This window comes from Acanthochromis polyacanthus, chromosome 15 (assembly GCF_021347895.1).
Source record: "Acanthochromis polyacanthus isolate Apoly-LR-REF ecotype Palm Island chromosome 15, KAUST_Apoly_ChrSc, whole genome shotgun sequence".
In the NCBI taxonomy this organism is placed as follows: domain Eukaryota; kingdom Metazoa; phylum Chordata; class Actinopteri; family Pomacentridae; genus Acanthochromis; species Acanthochromis polyacanthus.
This window is the reverse complement of record NC_067127.1, coordinates 3826035-3850548: the sequence shown is the minus strand read 5'-3', so window position 1 is coordinate 3850548 and position 24514 is coordinate 3826035. Positions and strand designations below refer to the sequence as shown.

Genomic DNA, 24514 nt, shown 5'->3' with positions numbered 1-24514 from the left:
GCTCGCCTGGTGGGAGTCCAGCCAGGTACAAGAGGTTGACAAATATTTTTAAAGATAGCATAATCCATTTTGGACGTCTTAGTCTGTTCATCTGAAGCGCTAGAGTGTAAAATGCAGCCCAGGAGGGAATAATGGTTTTCTAAGTGTTATATCATAAATGTCCCTGCTCATATTTTAACCCTTTAGAGACACTTATCTGCAGTTTTTCTGCACAAATTTTTTTGTGATTCTCAAATAACCAGCGGCTAACTGAGAATAAGAAATATGTGCAGAGATTTTTCACAGCTTTGTTACACGAGGTTTCATTTACTGAAGCATAGCAGACTTTTTGTTGATTGAATAACCAGAAAGAAGAGGAAAATGCATAGACATCTTTTAAATAAGGTCACTCGAATTGAATTCCTTTACTATAAGCAAACTGATAATGCTTCCTGCTGTGTGTAGTCAGCCCCAAAAGGCACATTCTAGAAAAGAAATTTTGCAAAACTGATCTTCTGTTCATCTACAACGAGGCAGAAGTTTTTCTAGAATGGTAAACATAAACATTCAAATGCCAAACGTATGAGCACACAGGCTCAAAACAACAAATATTTAAGATTTGAGAGGAGATCTTCTGAAGGATGTGGTGGGTTCTACTTTCAGGTGTGTGTGTGTGTGCGTTTCCCATCTCATTTTTCAGTGGTGTATGTCAGTATTTAAGGGGGACCAGGAGTCCTGAGGCCTCCACCGCTGTTGGGTTCATACTCCTATAATTACTACCAATGCTGTGTGTGTGACCATGGGGCTGGGTGGGCTATAATATAGATTTTATCCAGGTCCACAACAAGAACCCACTCTGTCTTGTGTTACTGAAACATTGGCCCGACTGTTGCTTATCAGAGAAATATTCATCATAGAGTGGAGCCCTTCCTCTTTACACTAAATTAACACTAATATGTCGTGGGCGGGACTCCCAATAATATGCTTCATTCATGTTTTACTGTGAAATATGTTTTATTGTTGAGTCTTCTACAGCTAAATATTAACAATCTTCACAGGAAAGTGACACTTCTAACAAACAAATTCCACAGTTACTGAAACAAAAGGTGGACAAACGTCTGAGCCTTTGCGTTCCTGGGTTTGTGTGTATACGTGTGTGTGTGTATATGGTTACAAAAAGGGTTGATGTGTGGGCTGTGAGCAGTAATGGAGGATCCAGTTCCTCTAATGTGATGAACATGATATTCCTTATACACCATAAAGACACACGCATCAACACACACACACAGCATTCCTTCACAATCCTCCCCTCGAAACCTTCTGTTGTCATCATTTAGAGGTGAGGATGTGAGAAGATCAGCGAGACATCTCTGTGATGCCTTCCTATCTGATAATCCACCCAATCTGAGCTTTCTTTTAAATTTGAGAGAGTTTAATGTGCACCAGTGTACAAATGCATGCCTCTAGAGGAGAGTATTTTCTGAAGCATTTCAAAATAAGAGTCAATTTAGAAATTAAAAACGCTGAATCAACAACTCAAAGGAAGAAGCAGGAAGCCACACAACTTGTACTGCTTTCTAGGAGACTGAACTAAATTCACTGAGACGAAATTTTCTTCAGGTTGTATCAAGATGAATCAAAGATGAACCACCACAGTTGAAGGTTTATGTGAGGAGGCAGCCAAATTGGCAAATCAGCTCCCCACTCATCAAGTATGATTGTCTATTATGCAGAGGCGTGGTGCACCCTCTGATTTAAAGTTCAAAACTACGCCAGGCTGTCTAACTTTGAAGGAAGAGCAAGTACTAACGTGCACGGCTTTTCCTGCACTGTCATTAGACCTCACTGACCATCTTTCAGAGCATTTAAAGAGGCGTGATGTGCTGTGAAACCACAAGACAAACTTCGGGAGGCTTTAAAAAATATGCTTCTTAAATTCTGCAAGAGTACGCAGAATTTAGACCATCGGTAAATGTATTTATGTCAAGCGAGAAATTAATCCACGCTGAATTGAGTAAATTTCCAGACCTGGATTATAAAGTAGTCATAACAAAGGATGCAACATTTGCCAACGCAGGATTAAGAATTCGGAACGGCAGGAAAAATAGAAAAGCAGACAACAATAAGGGGATTGCTGAGAAACGAAGGGAAAAATTAATGATTGAGTGGGAGAGAAAAACAGACAGAGGGCAAGTAGGGGAAATGCACAGCAGACTGGTGATTTTTTTACCACATACATGGCGAAGATGTAGGATATTAAATGCACAAATAAAGCAGATGAAATTAGCTGTGTGGTGCAAACTACATCATTCATTTCTGCTTTTTTTAGATTTGATTCCATACATCCATTCCTCGAATTGCAGACTTGTTTACTACAGTAAGTTTACACAAATGCAAACGTTGCATTAAAGTTTGTGGTAAATTCTCTTCAAACTGTCAATTTTTGTAGTTAAAAGCAATTTTGATTTGACCTCAGCAGCCATACGGAAATCAACATCACTGAGAATAAAAGACAGTAAAAAGAAACAGAAAAATGTGTCTACTAGTGGGGAAAAAAATCAAACAGGAACGTAAACGTACATTTTAGGACATGCATGCCGTGAGAATTTGCAAGTGTGTGCATGCACTGTGCAAGAAATGAATGACACGCATGAGAGGAATCGAAAGGAATAGAGGATGTATTAAATAAGAAGCTGGTGGTGATGTGTGCTCTCTTATTTTAAACCTCTAGCCCCGTTTGATGGACAACTTTACAATACAGTACTGAACACACAGACGCATAAATCCGCAAAAGATACGCGGACACTTGGCTGAAGTAGGAACGACAAAGAAAAAAAAACAGTTTCGCAGAAGCAACATCAATCTATCTGCATGTGTGTGCACAGAGACACATCCCCCCCAACACACACACACACACACATGTACAGAGGCCATTAAAGGCACATCAACATGAGGGGAGCAATGCTTAAACCCACTAGTGTCAGAACTTATGTAGACTAAACACAGTTGAGTGACTACAGCTGCAGCAGAGAGGACCCTCTCTCTCGCTTTTTTTCGGTCTATCTGACCGTCTCTCTCTCTCTCTCCCACACACACACACAGGACATAGAAGTCTCGGGCAGATGTTCAATGTGCTTTTGATATCAGCATCAGCAGCGTTAGCAATCATTTCTCACACACACACCAACGTGCACAAAGCCAACGCCTCCTCTCTTGTATCCCATGTCTGCGTAAATCAAATCAGAGCCCTCCACCACTATAACCAGCCCCATATGAGATGGTGTCAAAATCAACTCCATCTTAGCCTGAACATGCTTTGGCCAGTGGGGTAGGCTGCTGCACAAGTCTCTGTGTGTGTGTGTGTGTGTTTGTGTATTTGTGTGCATTTTACCTCTGTGCCACGTGGTAGGACTCAGGATGTATGCAGGTCTGATCCAGAGGGTTAAATGAGGTAGGTACGCTGACTCCAGTCTTTCCTTTGCCCTTCTTAGCAGCTGATTTCTCAGGCGCTGCTGCTGCTGCTTCAGGCTGAAGTGACGATTTGACACTGTTTTGGAAACAAAGAAGCGCATTTTAAATTCACCGGGTAGTCCAAGCCGTATGTGCAGCTTTCATAAGTTTACATCAAAAGCTTGATTCACTAAATGAGTGGTAACCCGCATGTAGACAGACTACATTTTACTCCCACCCTAATACAGTGGTGTGTTTTTAAATATGCATTTATCGATTTCATACTTCTAACACCTTTAACATGTGAATGGACAACTGTACAACACTGAATCTCACAAAATGAACATGGGACGACCTGGAAAATAATAACAAAAACAACACTTGCAAATGAAAAATTAAGTTAACATCAAGTTAGAAGACTTAAGGACTTTCCTTAACATTTAAAAAGGAATACATAAAATGTTGAATGTAGCAATAGTTTCTCATATTGAGAAAGCAGTTACATACTTCTAATGCATTCTTATTGTCACCACAGAACAATCAAGTGTTTGGGTAGGAGTATGTTTAAGTTAAACATTGTTCTTTGTCATTTAGATAAATTTCAAGTGTCAGGGTCAACACCAAATACACACAGATTAGGATTCAGAGGTATTAGAGAAGAGCTACTTGTAAACACAAATTACACCACTGAGCTTCAAAATTTTGCAATCTCATCCCATTTCCCTAAACAGCAATATAGAGAGCCTTAATAAATTTTACACTTGTAGAACTGATCTGGAATACTACATTAATGGAACTTTTCAGAGGTAATGTATATTCTAATTATACAGCATTAATCTCTGTCGAGTATTTGCGGTTTGTGTTTGTGCCTAAAACAGTGGTGTTTGCTTTGCTAGCACCATTCACAATATTAAAAATATCCATTTAAAAATAATGCAAACACACCATCGATATTTTTCAAGACTGCCTCTGCATTTGTGTGGATTTACAAGGTTCTGGAGAGGATGCTTTGCTTGATCTCATCTTTCTCATAACCACCGCAAACACATGACTCCTGCAACATTTTTAGTGCTTTGAACAATCTTCAAACCCTAGTGCAAGTAAATCTAAATGATTAAATAGAAAGATACAGAAACATCAGTCAAATCATAGGCTGCTGTTGCAAATTTCAGCAACTGGCAATTGAATGTGGAATAGTTACAAAAGCAGCATCTGAGTGAACTGAGCGTGTGTGTGGGTGTGCGTATAAAGCATTCATACATGTACGTACCTCTGCAGGGTTTGAGGGTTGATTCTAATGAAGCCAGCACACTGCTGGTAGCTCTTGGGCCCCATGCCTTTGACCAGTTTGAGCTGCTCTCTGTTGATGAAGGGACCTTTCTGCTCTCTCCACTCTGCAATGCTCCGCGCTCTGCCTGCATTCAGTCCAGCTACATGCCTAAGAGATAAAACAACAAACAAAAAACGAAAACAAATACCTCAAATCAGCCATTTACTCAAAGATTTACTGGAAGTTTATTGATGTCTTTGTTGATTCTACGGTCTTTGATTGGAATTCTAACATAAAGAAATAGTACAGGCCAAAATTAAACAGTGGAAAACACAAGTTTAGTTTAAAAATGAGATAGCATCACTAATAACACGCAGCTCCACAGTATTTGCTTTACACACTCTCAAACAAACAGAGCAGATTCAGCGACCGTGACCTGGCATTTAAACAAGCACTGGAAACACAAGAGACACACAAGAGCCAATATTTAGTGAGTATATTTGTCCAGTTTGGGCCGAGCAAAGAAGAGAGGCGATTTGAAACTCAATTAGGCCGGCTCTGTTAATGCCCACAGTGACTCACTCATGCTAAAACACACTGCTATGTCAACACTCCACATAATACCTCAGTCATCAACACGTCTGTGTGTGCTTAACGTGTGCAAGTGTGTGTAGCTTAACTTCTAGCAGGAGTGGAAAAAGCTCACTTGCAGAGCAGACAGGTAAACAGATGACCTGATGGCTGCTTTACCGCTAATGCCAGCTCATTTTATACCGTTTGTCTCAGCCACAAAAAAGTGCATCCATAGCATGAGTGTGTGACTGTGTGTGCAGTATGGATTGGACAAGTTGCAGCAAACAAATGCACATGTGCAGTGTTTTCAGTTAATGACATGACACATGTGTAAATGCTTCCCTGTCTGCATGTATGTTTCTGTGTGTGGAACTGTGTCTGCCATGCCTAATCCCCTCTGTTGATTCCAGTCAGCCCAGTAAGTGGGGCCAGGGTGTGAAGCATAGTCTAAACAGAAAGCTGGCATGCCGTCGGTGTGTTTGTGTGTGTGTGTGCATCGAGCATGCTCCCGTGCACGAGTGTGAATGAAGCTTTGCCATGTTGTGACTGCCGAGGGAAAGTATGTCAAGGGTCTGAGCCCTATTTCATCTCTTTCTCAGAATCTGCATGTGTGTCTGCAGGACACAGTGCTTCAACGCACACATGCATTTGTTTGTGAGGACACAGTGTAGAGAACTGTGCAAAGATGTCAAGCTCTTTAGATGCTCTGATTTTTATCCATCATGTAGTTACATCAGGAAAGCATCTGATTGGTCCAAAATTGATTCAGAGGCCAAACACAAAGCATGAGTCACTAAATATCCCTACTATAAATATCAAGCTGTTTTTTAATCTTGCTAACATATACAAATTATTTATTTTTAACTGCTGGAAGTTATATAATGAGCAAAATAAGCAGTCACCTAGATGGCTGAGCATTTCCACTTTAAAAATACAGTACTGATGACGGTCTCAAAAACTTTTAGACTTCTGGAGTTTTAAACATAAACCAAAGGAATGCATCGACTTGCAGCAAGGGGGTCATTATATAACTGAGAGACTTTAAGTACACGGGATATATCTTTCATACATTTTTATTAGAAGTAAAAAAACTAATGCTTTTTATGTTCATTATGATCATGTTTTTACAAATTCTATAATTATTTATTTTGGGAACAATCATTTTTTTAATTAAGAATGACTGGATATCACTAAAATATCCACTAAATAATGGTCCAGGTTTAACAACAACCACCTTCTAATCAGCTAAACAATAATAAAATGAGCTTATTCAAAAATAGTTTTGATTGTTTTCTTTTTATTAAGTTGAGATAATCATGACAGATATTTCTTTTTTGGCAATATATCAAATTTTAAATGGAAAATAACAGATTGTATCTGCGTCCGAGAAGTCACTTTCCACTAAGTTACCCGTTACAAACACACCTCTCCAGGAAGTGTGTTAATTCCAGATCACATGACCTGCTCCACATGATGTCATTTCCTCCTGAAGGAAAGACTGGAAGACTCCAAGGCTTTCTGACTTATTTAATATAAAGTAGTCAACAGGTTTACTACAATATCTTTAGAAATAACTTTCAATTTTACTCAAATGTATAAATAATATTTGGAAGAATGTTTCTGTAAAAATGCCATGTGGTGTTTGGTTACAGGCGGCCATGAAAACAGCAAAATTACCAACTATGATAGAAAAAGCAGAATGAGGGTATAGAGGTCGAAATAAAGACTGAAGAGGGGCATTTAGCTCTATATTTGGCTAATAAGTTGAAGGAGGAGCCCTGCAACAGACGCTTTGGTCCCCCCGTTCTCATAATCCTAATCATAAAAGAACATAGAAGAACTGTGTATCCATGACAACCAGCGCTGTTTTAAGGCAAAAGCAGCTTTCACCAAATATTAATTTGCTTTCTGTTTGCTCTTTGCATAAGTAAGTGATCAATAAATACATTCTATACAGGGCAGCAGTGCGATTAGTGTCTAAATCTTTAACACGGTGCTGTGTGTGTCTTTCAGTGTCGTCTACCTCATCAGCATCTCGGAGCAGATGTTGATGTCCACCCCCACAAAGCTCACACACTCCTGCACCACTCCATCCAGCGCTGCCTTCAGAGCTCCAGCCGACACATCATGCTGGGGAAACACATTTAAGATTCATCAGACGGTTTGACCAGACAAAACAATATTAAATGGCGTTTTCAGGTGACATTCTAAAACACACAGACATAAGTATTTTTAGGCATTTTCTTGGTCGACAATTTGTCAAATCTTTTAGGGACGCTAAAAAAAGTTGCAGAAAATGTGTTGGCATTATTCTAAAGCTAACATTGCTGCATTTTGCCATCCCAGTGCTATAATATTTAGTCACATATTCCTTAAACTGGTCCACCCAATACATTTTATTGCAAGTTTTTTTTATTGGTTTTACATAATCACGTCCTGTTTACATAATCCCCAGGCTGCATATTCATTCATAATTATATTCCATTTCTTCTGTGCTAGTATTTGGTCCAGTGTAACCAATTTTCCCAAAGGGAATTAGTAAAATTTCATTTTTAAAGAGATAAATATGTTATAATGCAATACTGATACGCTGAGACAAGGCAGCTGTGATTGACAGGTAGTACAGCAAGTAGGACTCAGAGGAACAAAAAAACTCTTAGAGAGCTGATTGACAGACGGACGAGTGCAGGAGGGAAAAGGGAGTCGAGAATGTTTAGTTTGGCTTGTCAACAATCTTTCCCGCTAATACACTGTTCTTGTTAGTGTAGCTCTCTGTCAATAAAGATCCTCCAAATGAACCCTTCACACTTCTCAAACGGCAGCCAATCGACCATTTCTAGAAGATATTTTCCAAAAGAACTGGAGTCTTTTTAGTAATATGAAGCAGGGAGGAAAGTAAAAAGGAAAGAGGGCAACAATAAAACATTACCATTAATAAAGAAATCAGATTAAAGAAATTCTACGAGGTCTAGCAGGCAGAAACGAGGCCCGGGGCTGTGGTGGGACGAGGCCAAAAACCAAAGAGTTCAGCTGGAGACTGATGCCTCAGCAAGTGCTTGAGGATTAGCTGACACTCTAAACTAGACTACCGTTGGACTGTGTGTGTGTGTGTGTGTTTATGTGTGTCATGTGTATGAACATGACTGAGACTAGCATGGGTCGTCCTGTAACACGATCAGATCTGAACAAACACCGACTTGTAAACAGATAACGACACCACCAGCTAGCAAACACACCCTCCTCTGTCAGCAGTGGCAGGACAGATGAGGACAGAGAGGGAAGCTGAGGCAGGTAGAACGCACTGAACTAAGCTTTAAGAGACGTTCGCTGGTTTGAATTCATTGTAAAAGGTCTAGTATTGGCGCCCAATCCTTCATTATGAAACATGTATAATTCTAACAGTCGGTAGGACATGACAGAAGCATGTTATCTTTTATTTAATACTAAATGTTGTGCCCTGTTCTTTCAGCTTCTTCTACAAAATCACAACACTGCAGCCTCTGATTCTGGTGCCTTCATTAGCCGATTAGTTCTTACTTTAAATACAAACATTTCTAAGTCTTACGCTTTTGCAAATGAAACTGAGAGTCAGTTCCACTTCTTCCCCCTATCACACCTAATCATCATCTGATTAGTTACAATAAATCCCACAATAAATACTCACAATATCATGTTACATCACCACAACCCATCTGCAAATTGTAAGGATATAGCTTCCAACAATCAAGAAGAGAAACTGAGGAGAACAAAAATCCTTGAGCCAAAGCAAAGTAAAAATGCCGTATCAAATATCTGTCCACACCAATCCAAATTATGGGATGGGCTGCATAAATTAAAGATATTCTAGGTATTTTCCACAATCTCGCTGCCAAGATGTGAAGCTGAGAGAATGAGGAAAGACACTGTGTCAACATTTAATCAACAAAAAGTTTCTGCTGACATCTGTGTTCTTGACAGATTACTTTATGAACACAGTTTCCTTTTTATTCTGCCGTGTACCTCTTTGTGACCCAGCATTGTGTAATATAACAGTCAGAAACTCTTTCCATTTATAAAAATCTAGTAAATAAATCAGAAAGGAATAGTCACATGATTTAAGAAATGGTGCATGACACTGCAAAGAATAAGAAAGAGCTTAGATGAGCTACTACCAATCACCAATAGACGACATAAATAACATAGTAGTCCCCAGGAACAGGAAAAATGGCTGTCAAGTCATATTATACTGGATGGTACAGAAGGTCCATGGTTCTTCAACTGTGTCTAACTACACCAGCTTCAATTAAAAAACAAAAACAAAAAAAAAAAACACGATCATCACCAAGAACTGGCTATTTGTTTCATGTTATTGGTCTACAGTTAATAATCTCAGAAGATTTGAATTTTTGACTGTGGATCTGAATACTGCTCCTAGCACTGTTAGCAGTTTGGTACATTTATTAGTGCTTGTCGTTTCCTTTTAAAGTCTCTTTACTAACTCTGTTTTAATTTGTACTTCTAATCCAAAGTAGTTTAAGTCAACCCACTGGACTTTAAGAAAACTGAAGATGAACTGAAGAAGCCTCTTGGATGAGAGGTGAAACATCTTCAAGGAACTTTCTTAAAGTCCAGTGGACTGATTTAAACTACTTTGGATAACCATGACCTGGATAAATGAGAACCTACACAGACATCTTGTACTTCTAATGTTTGCAACAACTTCCTTTAAGCCAATTACAGCGATATAAACAGCAGCTTTCCAAGCCCAGCCTGCAATAATTAGGGAGATGAATAATGTTTGATTCAGCGGAGAGGAGATAAGAACAGATAAGCAGACAGTACTGCACCCCTGCTGACTAATTTGGTGATCTGCAGCCTCAGTGAGCCGAGGTGTTATAGCCAGAGGCCTTTTGGAAACAATAAAAATAACTTTCCAAACAAGAAGAACTTCCCATAAAACTAAGACTGAAAGATTTATGATTTCTGGAGAGTGGATATGAACCGAGAAGACACTCAGAGAAGGCAAAGAGGAAATCACCTGTAATGTCACACCAGAAAAGAATGTTTTCACACGAGAAAGGTGGAGGCGTGCGAGGCGGTGTGAGTTTTAACCTGCAGTAAAAAAAAAAAACCCAATGAATGTGTTGTCACATTCTTATTGAAACCTTATAGAGGTGGGAGGAGCACGAGACGATCTGAGGTATTGTAGCTGCAAACACTGAAGTGCATGTGCATCGGGGATGGGAAAAACCGAACTGAAACACTTCAGCTGTAATCCACTAATCCAGTAAAACAGGAAATTATTGGGGTAATATATGAACACGGCATCAAAGTTAATAAACACCAACTACATGACACTGTTAGGCCACAGCTGATTAGGAAAAAGGGTTTCGGAAGCAAATCCTACCCAACACTAACATTTTATTCTAAATTACTGCTGGATTGAATGTTGATTTGAACAACGGTTGGATTTCCTACATTTTCAGGTTAAAAATTGCGCCAGCTGAGGACATACTTATGACCTGTTAACAGCGTATGTATTATGTCTGTATATACGTGTATACAAGCCATTGGTTTCCTCCATTTCCCATGAAATGGACTCTAACTGTGTAAATAAAGTTTTTCTTTCTCGTTAATGACTGTATAATGATTTGCTAAAAGACATGGTGTGTGGGGTTTCCCTCTCTGGTACAAAGTAATATGATTAAAATCAAAAGCATGCAGTAAAGCAATCCTCCTAATTGAAACCTAATCAAAGTCTGACACTAACAACTGCATTTTTTTAAAATATTACTAAACCTCAGCTATGTGTCTGAAATTACACGGGCATATATGTCAAAAACAGACTTTTTTTTGCTTCATTTCAAGGAGAATCCCAAAAAAAAAAATCAAAAATTGTAAAAATCACTCCCTAGATACAAAACACGACATTTACTGATTATAGTATGCTACTGGCTGCACTACTCATAAATGGCACAAGCTTTTATTTCTATGCAATTAACAGAAACTGAGATATTATTAATCAATAATCAATAATAGCCACCTTGCCCAGCAAAGAAAGCATAACTTGGGGTCAAAGACTCCCTGTACACAATAAAAATGTGCTTCCATGCATTCAAATATATAGGCCAATATATTAATTGAGGGACTTTTGAAGTCCCACGGAATATATCTTACAGACATTTTCAAACAAAAGCAAAAAAAAAATTATGTTTTTATGTTTATTATGATCGTGTCTTTACAAACAGCAAAAATGTCAACTATGATATCTGTCAACTATTTCACAAAAAGTCCTGCATTTATATATTGACTCATATCATAAACACTGTCCCAGGCAGCTAAAACACAGACACACACAATGAGGAAAGCAAGTTTTTTTTTTTTTTTAAGGTTACAGTGTGAACAGAATACTCTAGTTAAAGAGAAAACCAGGCAATCGGGCAAATCAACAGACACAGATTTAGAGGAGTGTGTCTCTGGCACCAGCGGCGGTGATTTAATGTGCCAGAGCCGGAGTGGAAAAGACTAACTGTTACAGAACACGAGCGAGTTCTGCTCTATTAAGCATACATACACACAATCCAGCATGTGTGAGTCTGACATCTAGACAGCAGAGGCCCGCATGGCTCTCTCGCTTAGTTTACAGTGGCACTAAAAGCACCAGTGGAGCATGACGTCCTGTATCTTCTCATCTCTCAATCCAAGCATCCCCCTGCTTTACCCTTTGTGCTGCTTTCATTCATTTCATGTCAAGATGAACTTGCTGACGGGCTTTAAAAATCACAACTTTGAGCATTTATTTTGAAAGATGACACCGCCTTTAGCTTAGCTTTCACTAATTGTTAGTATTAAGATTAGAACTGCAAGTTGGAGTGGGGCAACAAAGACAGATCAGCGAGTAAAGACAGATATGTTACTATCCAGTTTCACCTCCACTCCCTCATTCCTTGGTTCCACCTCACAGACCCAAAACCTCAAAATCATCCAGAACCAATGGACTGGATCCCGATGTGTGAAGGTCATATTTGGATTGGCCGGAAACCAGCTGGAGCCAGCCAACCAATACGCACGAACAAAGTGCTTCTGTCTGCACCTCGAGTGCTTAAACGCTGCCGAGTTACCGCATGTCAATCAGGAGAGAGAGGAAAAGGACAGTGGTGAAAAATGCAGAGAAGGTGAGAAAAGCAAAATAAGCTTTTTTTGAGAGGCGTTTCACTGAGAGAGACGTTGTCGTCCTTTTCTGCGAGACACACATCCACACATGGAGTCATGACACATAATCTAAAGCAACCAGTTACAAGAGCGAGAGCGTAAAAGAGGAGGCGAAGCAACTGCTAAAAGTCGAGGTGTTGATTGATAATGACGGCAGAGATCTTTGGACTGACAACAGACTGAAATGCCGAATATGAATGATGCCACTAAGAGCTTGGCAGGAGGAACTGTGCTGGAGCCTGAATGGCTGCATGTATTAAGAGCCTGAGGGGAGATTACAAACTGTAGGATCAGATGTCCTTTGGGCTTTTCTTTATTGCATTTAAAGTAGTACGTGAGGAACTTACTTTCCCGTCTTGGAAATTAGGCTTACTTTCTCGTATGTATTATTTGAATGCGAGGAGTCGCTACCCACAATTCAACAAGCAACCAGGCTGATGAAAGATAGTGTTGATAAACATTATTGCTCGATCTGGTATATTTACAAGAGCAACTTATTCTCACATTTAAAGGCACGTTGAATTTGAAAATTGATAAGAAGAATTTAAGATGTTCCGTACAGCAATTCCAGTGTCATTTAACCCTTTACAGCCATGGCCATAAGTTTGGACACAGCATGACTTCCTATGTCTGTTTTGATGTCTATTACAGAACATAACTAATATTTTTTGACAGCACCAGTTTAATTAGTCAACAAATCAACAAGGGATATAATATTATCAATAAATTCCAACAATTGGAACAACTTTGTTCCCAAAACATAATATTAGAAGGAAATAACAAAAAAAATGCAGTACTTTCACAACCGAATTTGGTAAGAATAACAAAATGACACCAAACTCTTTTGATGTTTTTTTTAAATATGAAACTTAATATAGTTCTCAGGAGTTGTGTACTGTATTGTAAGTGACAATTTTGTGGTATTTTCTAAGATTCACAAGCGTCATGGTACTTGTGTCCAAACTTATGGCCATGGCTGTAAGCTGCAGTCAATTCCAGCCATTTTCAGTACAAAAAAAAAAAAAATCGCTAATATTCTATTTGTACATAAAAAATATGATGAGAAATACAGGGAATATTGGACACGCATCGCGAGGTGCATTTCCTTGAAAACGACCGATTCGTGGATTTTATACCGACTTCAGGACATGTTTTGGACAAAATAGTTTACTGGCTTGTGTCGTCTGGATGTCCAAGGTTGGATTATGGCCGTTTTGTGTGGAATATTTTCATCTGTGTGTAATAATGAACCCGGAAATGTGAGTCGCGCTGTGTGCGTTGAAGCCGTGTATAGAGAACGGATGGATGAATATTCGTTGTTTCTCGGACAAATGTGTTTATATTACCCGCTGTGGTAATCACATCTGAAAGTGGTTTATACCGGCGGATTCATGAGAATCTAAGCTTTCCATCGGCGTATAGTGTTTATATATTCGCGTTTGCAGCCTTCGGACATTCGTGAAATTCCTATGCAAATTAGTAGGTGTACCGCCGGCGGGACACTGAAGCTTATTAACTAAACAAACCGTTTCCCATGTTAAAGTGCTGCCTGCAATTTGACAAAAATTTAGTCCAAGTCCACACAAGGGTTTGGACAGAAACCATACAACAAGGTAGTGGTGATTGCAACAAGTGCAAGTAGGAAGGGACACTCCAAGCGCACAGGCTTTTCCTCATGCATGTGCAGCAGTGAAAAGCGTAAAAAAAAGCTGAGTAGAAGTAAATATAGATCAGTTTGTGATGGCGATTAATAAATACACACTTAGCCAGTCATAAAGATAGACTCAGACATTCAATAAACATCTAATGGTTCTGTGCAGTTCTTAAAAATCTTAAACAGGACTGAGGTCTCTGGATAAAAGGAAACATTTGGTTTCCGGAAGTTATGACACAATAATTGAGAAATCCAGCAAAAAAGATTAGGAAAGCAGAGACCAAATAGTATTAATACCATTGTTAACAGAAGCATCAACAACATGGTGAACGATCTAAAGCAAAAAACTTCGAGAAAGTCCTTATGCAATCATAGCACCACAGGAATAGTTTAAAGGAAACATAAAATTGGTGCAACTAAAGTGAAGAGGCAAACGAAGATGGTTGCTTCAGTTTAAAGACATGAACAGCGGATGGGAAAGTAGAGTTTTTGGGGTCGCTGATGCTTCAGCCAACATTTCTTCACCCACAACAGCAAGTATTTTCAATGACAGCAGTCCAGAAACTCAGCAGCGAGAAACAGTAAGGTTAGGGTAAAAGTTAGTTTATGTTTGTGCAATGTCTGATTTGAGATAAAACTTCCTTAGTGCCATTACTACTATTATCAATATAAACTGGTAGTTATGTATAGATAAGGACAGATTGATACAATGATGTCTCTGCTTTAACCACATTCAAAATAATGCTCATTTAAATGCATCTAGTGGCTGGAGAAAGAAAAGTCTAAATAGTTTGAGTCACCGCCTCCAGTGTTTAGTTTGCTCTTGTTGATGAAAACACCAGAAAGCCTCTAGAGGATGCTGCATTAAAAACAGACGTGGTTTTAAACTCTGTGTCGTTTGAATCAGACTAACTGTTTACAATTCTCCCACCAGCTCTGTATGTTGCACACTGTGCTTGGCATCAAAAATACCACACAAATGGGGAGAGCAAACTTCAAAATAAAGAAGATACCAAACTGGAATGAGGTGTTGAGCTACCGTAAAGGCAGAAGTTGGCTTGTATTTGAAAAGCTCTAACATATCTGGGACAGCTAAAGGGTAAAATACATATTTGGACAGTGGCTCTGTTTAAACGTGAGCTCCCTGTGCGAGTGAAATTGCTACTTCACGTCATTCATTCTTAGAAAATCAGTGGACTATGCACAAATGAACAAGGTGCCTGAGGTTATCTGAAGGTCAGGTTGTTCTTGACTGACAGCCTCTTTAAGGCCTCTGAAAACTCCCTCTTTAGCTTGTTGTGTACTATTCTAGGCACGTAAGTTTGGCTTAGTATATATGTGTGTGTGTGTGTATGACTGTGTGCGAGTTGCAGGAAATTGAGAAATAGCCATTAGGGTTCGAAGAAAGGTGTTGGAAAAACATAAAACCATCTCCGTGCCGTCATATCACTTTCACCTGTTGATTTATGACTGATATTTAACTATCCACATATTCAAACACACAAACACCCACATATTACCCGAGGGACTGCAAAACAGAGCATGAGAAAATCAGAACAGAATAAGCTTCAAGACAAGCACAGGAAGTCGAAATGACATCAGCAGGATTCCTTACTTAAAATAAAATCAGAATGGAATATTTGGACAAAGTGTTTTACCAAATGTTCCATTAGATAAAATAGGAAGAGCTGGAAGCAATTTGTGCACTTTTTAAGAAAAAAAGGTTCCTTGTCATATAAATCTTTAATCAGGTGATTTCAAGCCATCATTCTCAGTATCCAAAGATACACCTCTATTTCTCAATTTCATTTTTAAAAAAATCTTTAATTAAACCATTCTGTTTATAATCTAACCCAATTTGACTTTTCTGGTGTGCGTTTTGTTCTTCAACCAGTGGTTTAATTCTCTTCTATATAAAGCATTTGGTAAAAAGGGGAAAAAAAAGAAAAAGAAAAAGCGAAAAGCCCTAGAATAAGCAGCCTGACGTGACAACAGCCAGTAGATGTATTATAAATTGTCCAATAAGTAGACAATTGGCATCAGCCCGTGTAAATCCATTACACAAGCAAAAACACAAGATTCCCTCATCTCACACTTGCACTAAATGCATGAACACTGAAAAACATGCTGTGACACATCAAGAGGAAATAATTAAAATGGTATCAGATAATGTCAGGCAGATTCTCTCCCAAATGTACACTTTAAGAGCCGGTGTTTTGCTTTTTTTCCCACGACTCAAAAAGCCGAAGCAGGAACTATCAATCAGTGTCAAGCCTCCATTTCTGGCTCTTCTTCCGTCCCTCTGCTCTGTCTGCTCCTGTCTCCCCTGTAGGCACGACCATTCAAGAGTGAAAGGCAACATGCTCAAGCAAACGCACTCGCACAGCCGTACACACACACACAGCAATATAAGGGTTAGTGGTCTCAGCGTGAAAGTGACATCACTTGCCCTAGCTGCAGGCAAAACCTTAAAATCCAGTCAGCTCCATTTTTAAGTTGTTTCAAATGCGCTTGGAGACTCGGTTTTTCAGCTGCCCTGTTTAGGTGGAAAAACACGCATGACGGTCGGTGGGAAAACTCATCAACTCTTGCTCAGAAACACAAATATGACATTTTTGATACTGAACAACTTCTAAATAGAGACTAGAGTTGGTGTTCATCTAATCTGAAGTGTGCTGCAGTCGGGTGTTTTATTGGTATTCTGGCATATCCTGTCTTAGCAATAGAGAAAGAGAATCTGTGAAGCTTAGTGGACCCCAAACATTAGGAGATTACATCATTTTATACAGATTACGGATTGACTGATATGGGGTTTTTCAAGGCCAAGACTGATGTTGATAATTGGGGGTCAAGAAAAGGCAGATAACTGACATTTGGAGCCAACATACATTATGTGCAATGATTTAATAGCATGTGATAGGAGGGAAACTGTCATTCATAACTAGGCCTTTTAATTAATAAGGGTGACTAACTGATAATGTAAAATAAGAATAAGAGTGAGTAAATTAAGATTCTCCTCTGTTTATGAGGGATCGATTGAGACTCATCAGTTCATCTTCTACAGTTGCAACTTCTGTTCTTATCTATTTTCTCAATCTTTCTCTGTGCTATGACTTTTATTGCCCACTAAAATCCATACCATAGAGCATTATTAATACTTTCCCAGACTATTTCAAGGTCATATTTTGCTGCCTTCTACCTTAGCCGCTATCCATTAGCATAGCCTTAGCCACGGCGAGAGAGGCTCATTTACAGGTTTGTGGCAACTGCTTGTATTTCCTGTTCAGTTTTTGCTGTCTCTGACTGAGAGACATTTCAGATTGAAGACTTCAGAGTGATGACACACAAAGAGGTGGCTGCATCAGACCTGAAGTAACACATTAAAATTATTCATAATCAGCCAATAAAAACAGCTGGACTGATAATGGGAAAAATGCCAAATATTGGACACAATAATCAGTCAACAACTAATCAGTCAATCCCTAATACCGATGGTCACAGATGGGAAGAGAGCAGTATATAAAAAACTGGAAGCAGACTTGCAAATAGGGTCTGGGAGCAGAGTTTAAAGTGTAAAGGGTGAAGATTTCAGGGGTCAAACAATAAATAAAAGCGTGATGGGATCAAGGAATCACATTAGAGTGAAAGAGGAGTGTCTCCAGAAATCATCTGATTACTAAATTCACATGTAGACTCTAGGCTCTGGATATAAACAGCATCAGGATGTGTCGTTTGTTCATCATGGGCTGCATCATCAAGTGTCAATAAGACAGAGTCCTGTTTTAGAAGCTGAAGCATTACAATTCTAATCATGCCAGTCTAAACAGATCTGCTTACAGCCCGATTCAGACTCTGATTTAAACAGCTGACAATGTGACAGCAAGCCGCAAACACAAACTTCTGATTCTTTCACCTACATCTGATGCTCTGCTCTACTAAGAAAAAAAAACATGCTATAAAAAGGATGATGGGCAGCCACTGGAACAGAAGAGGAAAACTCTCGCAAAAACTTGGAATGAGGGGAACGAGAACGGTTGAAAGAGGTGAAGAGAAGAGTGACAGTTTCTTTAATATCCGGCTGGCAGGCAATGTTTTCTTACACAGCAGTGTGTGTCTGTGTGTGTATTTTGCAGTAGCAGTTAGTTTCGTGGCCCTGGGGATTACCCAGCTGTCAACAGACCATAGCAACATAAAGAGGTGACTGACGGATGAAGGACGTGTTCAAAGGCCACACCTATTAAGTGTCTAATTATTAAAGGACGCAAGGCTCCTGCAATGTTTGTCTGTGCAAGTGTTGGGAAGTGCAACAATGTAGAAGTAGCCTTTTAAAAGGTGTTGTGATCTAAGAGTGATTATTAAAAAAAAAAAAAAAAAGAAAGAAACATTGGCTCTTCATTCAGACAAGTATCTGGCAAAATCCAGAAAAGCCGCCAGCCAGTGGTGCTGCAGTGAAAACAATGTTCCCACACCAATACTTACGTCCAATCTGATTTTAATGGGCCTCACTTTTTTAGCCCACAGCTCATTTCCGCCTTTCTCTCCGAGCTGTCACTCACTGGGTCAGCCGAGGGGGAGAGAAAGAGAGCGCATGCTGTGCCAGCTGTCTAGGGTTACATCTGCCCTTATGCTTTTTGGGTCTAATGGCAATAAACTTTCAGAAAGCTCAAAATGCCATGAATCACACAAAAGAACACACATATGCATGAGTGCACTTTTCTCACATGTACACGCTCATGCCTACACTAAATGTACAAACACACACAGAGTCACCTATCGACCGTGAAAAGGGATGGGAGGGAAGAGTGTGTGTGTGTCTGTGTGAGCTCACACACAGGTCAGAACCATGTCCCATCTCATATCTGTCAGCACCCACAGTTTATTTACTCGGTTATATTATCATTTGTTGACCTAGTCACATGATCTGAGAGCGGGAGGTGCAGAACCCAGGACACCCCAGAGAGTCCGAGTCAGGACGTGATGAGAGACACGGGCCTGTGACCCAACGCACACACACACACACACACACACACACACTCACACTCACACTCAAGCACTTGTACAATAAGACCTGCTCCTTTCACTCTCAAACATTCACTTCCCTCGTCACTTAGAAATCTCACCATTATCCCCTTTTCCTTTGACTTTTGTCACCCTCTGCTGTCCTTTTGTAACCCCCATTCCTTCCCTTCTCTCTCACATTCAGAGTCCGCTGAGGCCGTTTCTTTACACTGTTGGATTCTTTTTCTTGTTAACAATGAAATATTGGCCAACACCAACATATAAAAAGGTCTTTTACTCTCCCTGAGTGTCAGCTACTAAATGTTAAAAAACATTTTGACCTTGATGAAAGCTAAATAAATACAAACCGGTGTTTCTCTTAGCTACAGTATAAACTGTACAGCACTGGCTGAGTGTGCAGCGGCCTCTCCTCTCAGTAGTTCTGATATGGAACTTTCCACTAATCCCTATGAGGACTCACTGAACTTCCCACTACATCTGAAAACACTTTCAATTAATCTGTTAATTGACCCGTGAAAAAGTGATTACAACAATTGTGATAACAGTTGGTCACAATTTATCAAGCAAAAAACCCAATCATTCTGTTTTTGGCTTTGGACATTAGAAAATGTGTTGCTTTTAATCAACAGTGAATAGATTGATTAAAATAAAGTCAGATTTAGAGTATACTTGTATCTCATTATTATCCAGTGATTAAATGGAATGGATATCTGCATTAGGAGCAGAAATTTAGCATTACACCTGAAAAATTGTTACATATGAAGAAAGAATACAAGTTCTACACTTTACACCATCTTCTATACCTCCTTAAATTACATCAGATATTTTTACATCCATATATTAGATAAGACAGCCTAAACTATATAATCTATATTATATGACTCTCACTGGTGACTCAGTTAATATTCGTTTGATTGTGAATAGCTGGCAGTCTAATAACTTGACCTCGCCGTCTTTGTCATCCTCAGTCCTTTTTGCTTTCTTTCAATTTCCATCCCCTCATACTGTTTTCTTCTAGGACCTAGCAAACACGGAGAACAATACGGCATTCATAGTCGATGCCAATAGCAGGCCGCACTGACCTAATGCTTATCTTGCCTTCCTCACACAATTACATACACACTTGAAATGCACAAAATCAACACTGAGCCAACGGTTGCTTCATCTGCACACACTCTGCAGCAGCACATATGGATGAAGAGCAGCAATCGCATAAGCAAAAACAAATGTCCAAACATACGTCATGCCTGATGTCCATTAATTGAATTACTCATCCTTAGCATCATCTGTTGACACAGCCCTCAGCCAAGTTTATCTACTTCCCTGCTTGTCCCTCTTGTCTCAACATGGTTGACTTTTTTCCTTCATTTGTCCAGTCACATCTATCCCCTGTTTCCATTCCCTACATGCCTCCTGTCCCATGTCTGCGTTCAATACAAAAGTCACAACTAAACTCCACAAGAAGTAAAAATAACCAAATTAACACCAGAATAGAACATGCAAACCACTTAGGATGAAAAATCTATGCCAGTTACAGGTTTAAAAGACAAAGTTTTGATGAATAGTTTTGTTTTTTTGTTGAGAAATCAAGACTCTCATAAAGATGCTAAGAAAGCTGCAAAGACAAACAAGAAAAAAATGAAAAATAAAAGTGTACATTTGCAAAACTACATGCTGTCAGTGATGTGTCAAACACACTTACCTGGTATGTTCCAATGCCTATGTGTTTAGGATCTATCTTCACAAGCTCAGCCAGCGGATCTTGGACACGTCTTCCAATGGACACTGTCAACACACACACACACACACACACACACACACACGGAACAAGCATAAATGAGATCCTGTGTCTCATGAGAATCTCTGCTATTTTTTTCATGAACTAGCTATCTAACGCAGTTATTGAATATGCAAATCAATATTATTTATAATTACTGAATATGCAAATTGTCTGCATATTTCAGTGCTGGCCTGAGGGCAGGCCAAACCTAATTGTCATCCTGCCACCCCCAGTAATAATAATTAAAGCTGGCATTCACTTGCAGTCTGTGCACCTGTCATTTAGCTTCCTGATAGATGCTGCAGCCGTGAACCTTTCAAACCACACATTTATCCAGTCCCGTGTCCACTGGCAAATGCAGCACATAAATAAACGCACTTGAGGTATTGACCTTTAAACGGTAGAGTCTGCAAGGCTTTAGCCTGCTGTTGCAGATGATGTCAAACGTCTTTTCCGTGATTATGCTGGCAAGGCCCAATGACAGGGAGAAAAATTACAAACAGCCTCATTCACATACTCATGACATCACCATCCAGCACACACACAGAGTGGGGAGAATAGCACAACCAAACAACTGATCACTTTCACAGCCCAGGAAAAGACACGCTCTGCCAGCTCTGTGTGTTGACATCTTCTGTTGTCATTTATTTGTTATTTATCTTTTTATCAAACTCGAAAAACTATTGTCCTGAAACGCAAATGGACTGCAAAAATTCAGTTATCTATGTATCTAATAGTTCTATTAAGGAACAGAGATTGAACAAAATACGACACACTGCAAATTTAGGCTTTGAAGACACAAAAAAATTACAGGACACAGTTTTGTTCCTTCCTGTGCTGGTGCCATCTACTGCTATTGCATGTATACATTATCTGCATGTTTGAATTTAAGCGCTCAGCGTGGATGTAGTTATGCTGCATGAGATGCATCAGATTCAGATCTTTGAAGTGGAACAGAGACAAAGAAAGAGAAGGATGGGATGTAATAGAGGGAGTATGCCTGGAATCAATGGCTCTCCTCTCTCTCCTCTGGCTGTGGCAGGAGGTTGCTGCCTGAGATAATATTTAGACAGGGATGGAGTTTCAACCCTAGCCTTGCTCAGTACACCACCAAAACTCTCCAATACTCTTTCCATCTATCCTGTCTCTGACGCTCCCCCTCCTCCCTCTCTCTCTCTCTGATTTGTAAATCGAGTCCAGCAAGACTCTCCCCGACTTATTGAAAGTTTATGAGCCGAATACAGTTCTACAAGAATGGGAAGCGATGAAGAAAACAGCAAGAGGGGACGGCCGAGTCCAGAGACGGACACATCGATTAGGAGAATGGAAATGCAGAATTCTGGTGAAAGATAAAACTTTGGTGAACTTTTGAGGAGAAGTGGCACAGTCCTTAGATCACAGAGGAGAGGGAAGGTGCACAGAAATAAACAGAACAAAAACTGCACCCATAAAGAATGGTTGAAATATTGCCTATCACCACTAGGTGTCCCTGATCTCCAACAATCACCATAAGCTGCCTGAAACTCCATATGCAACACGGCCACTCCTATAGACAGAGGCAGGAACATACATACCCCCAAAAGGCAAAACAGACAGACAGACTGTTATCGTGGCGCTGTGGCTCAGCACATTTCTCATGGCTTTCGATAGGGGTATAAATATGGCTCTCTGCAGCTCTCAGTGCTGCCGACCACAGGAAAGTAGTGAGGAATAAGCCAGCCTTGCTTGATTTATAGCTTTTATAGAGGAAGTCTGCTGGAAACATTTGTTCTCCAAAACTGATGCTTTATTTTTTAAATTCTGCTGTTTTCAATGATGTACTATGTGGAGTGAGTTAGGGAGAAATGGGAGGGGGAGAGGTAAAGGAAAGCAGCAGAGACATAGGAGAACCCAATAGCAATGCCAGAAAATTCCCTGATAATGTGACAGCACTGCGTGTTGCTAAAAAAGAAAGGATGCAAAAGAAATGAATGCCTGAATCCATAAGCGGAATTTCTGACTGCTCACACTGTATACGAAATGATGATTTGTAGATGTGTGTGAAAACAGAAAATTATGTGTGAAATAACTGAAATGTTGCACTAGTTTCATTACATTGTTCCTACACTCCCCAAATTCACCTCCTTTCAGTTATTCACCATTATTTTGATGCCAGCTAAACATGTCAGCTTCATGTGTGTCTGTGCACCCTGGTCACTGTTCCATAAATGTTGGAACAAAAATCTAAACAGCTCGGACTGAGAAACATTTCTGTGCCTTCAACATAGCACAAGTCTGACCCCAGTCGCATTAATGGATAGGTATGCAGTACGCAGAGCTGTGTAAAGTGATTTGGGGAAAAAATTCTCCACATTTTCGCACCGATATTCGTCCAAAAACATCACAGGGAGGAAAAAGACACAGTTCCTCAATTTCAAGCCTATTAGGCTACAAACTGAAACGCCAAAAGCAATAAAACATCACTGCGATAAAAATTACAATTGATAAGATGAGATAAAACTTTATTAATCTTGAAGAAAATTCTTGTGCCAAATACTGTGCAGAAAACAAAACTACACGACATGAGAAAATGCAGTGACTAATAGAATAAGTAGGAAAAAATCTAGGGTTAACAGGACTTTATTGCTTTCAGCTACTAGTAATTATGTCACCTTAGTTTATTAAATGTCTGCAGCATCAAACGGCAGCAGGGTCCACGTGAGCATCTCCAAAAGAATTGTAATAAAGCTTCTTTTCTTATCTTGTGCAGGTGGAACAACAGTGGCAGCAACTTCATTAAAAACTTGTAATTGTAACTTATTCCCGACATGGAAACAGGATCAGTCCAGGTCAGTATTCATCAGTAAGTCACACGGTCTACTTTTCTTCACATCAGACTGGCCAGCTATCACACAGAATCACAGGTTTGCTAATTCTGGCTGTTTTAACGAGTTGTAAATTTAAATTTATTAAATATCTGCAGCATCAGAGTGCAGCAGAATCTATAGGAGAGTCTCCGAAGACAAAAACTGATTAGTTAGAATTAATCTTGATAGGGCTCGATGGAGATCTAACAGGAAGTTTTTCAACTGTACTGAAAGCAGCAGCTAGATTATTATCACACATGAACTGAATTTCCAGTGTTTAGGAAGTCATAAATAAATTACACTATTGGTTATTTTACCGTTTGATGAGCTGGTATTGGTTCAGATCAATTCTTTTGTTTGTTATTGCATCATTAAGTGTTACACATTGCTTGGTGTATTGTCTAAACTCGCGTGAAGGTTAAATGTCGAGGCTCTTTCTGGCCTTGTGGTGGGTTTGTCTGAATGAAGATGTGAGGAACATTAATGGAAAAGTGACCCATGTCTAAATGACACTTTAATGGATTGATGAAGCCAATGTTGCGTATCCCATGTCTGAAGGGTTGTGCTTCTACACGCAATAATCAATCACTTGTAACAAAACACCCAGCGGCAGAGTGGAGCATATAATGCAAACTCGTTGTCTTGTGTTTCGTGCTTCAGCTTAAATATTAAGAGCCACAATCTTTCGCATTTAAAATCATTTAAAACTACCGATTGTGTCATCTTCTGTAGATGAGAAGTAATTAACCAAT

At 39.5% G+C, this 24514-nt stretch overlaps 1 protein-coding gene across 1 annotated transcript in view; it reads right to left on the bottom strand.

Moving 5' to 3' along the window:
• Positions 1–24514, bottom strand: part of srbd1 (S1 RNA binding domain 1) — a 61941-nt gene that overhangs the window by 4395 nt on the left and 33032 nt on the right. The window contains exons 16-19 of the mRNA XM_022195754.2: positions 20839–20921; positions 7296–7402; positions 4700–4867; positions 3371–3526 (exon numbers count right to left, since the gene is read on the bottom strand). Of these exons, the coding sequence (XP_022051446.2) occupies positions 3371–3526; positions 4700–4867; positions 7296–7402; positions 20839–20921 (514 nt within the window). The remainder of the gene's footprint in view (positions 1–3370; positions 3527–4699; positions 4868–7295; positions 7403–20838; positions 20922–24514) is intronic.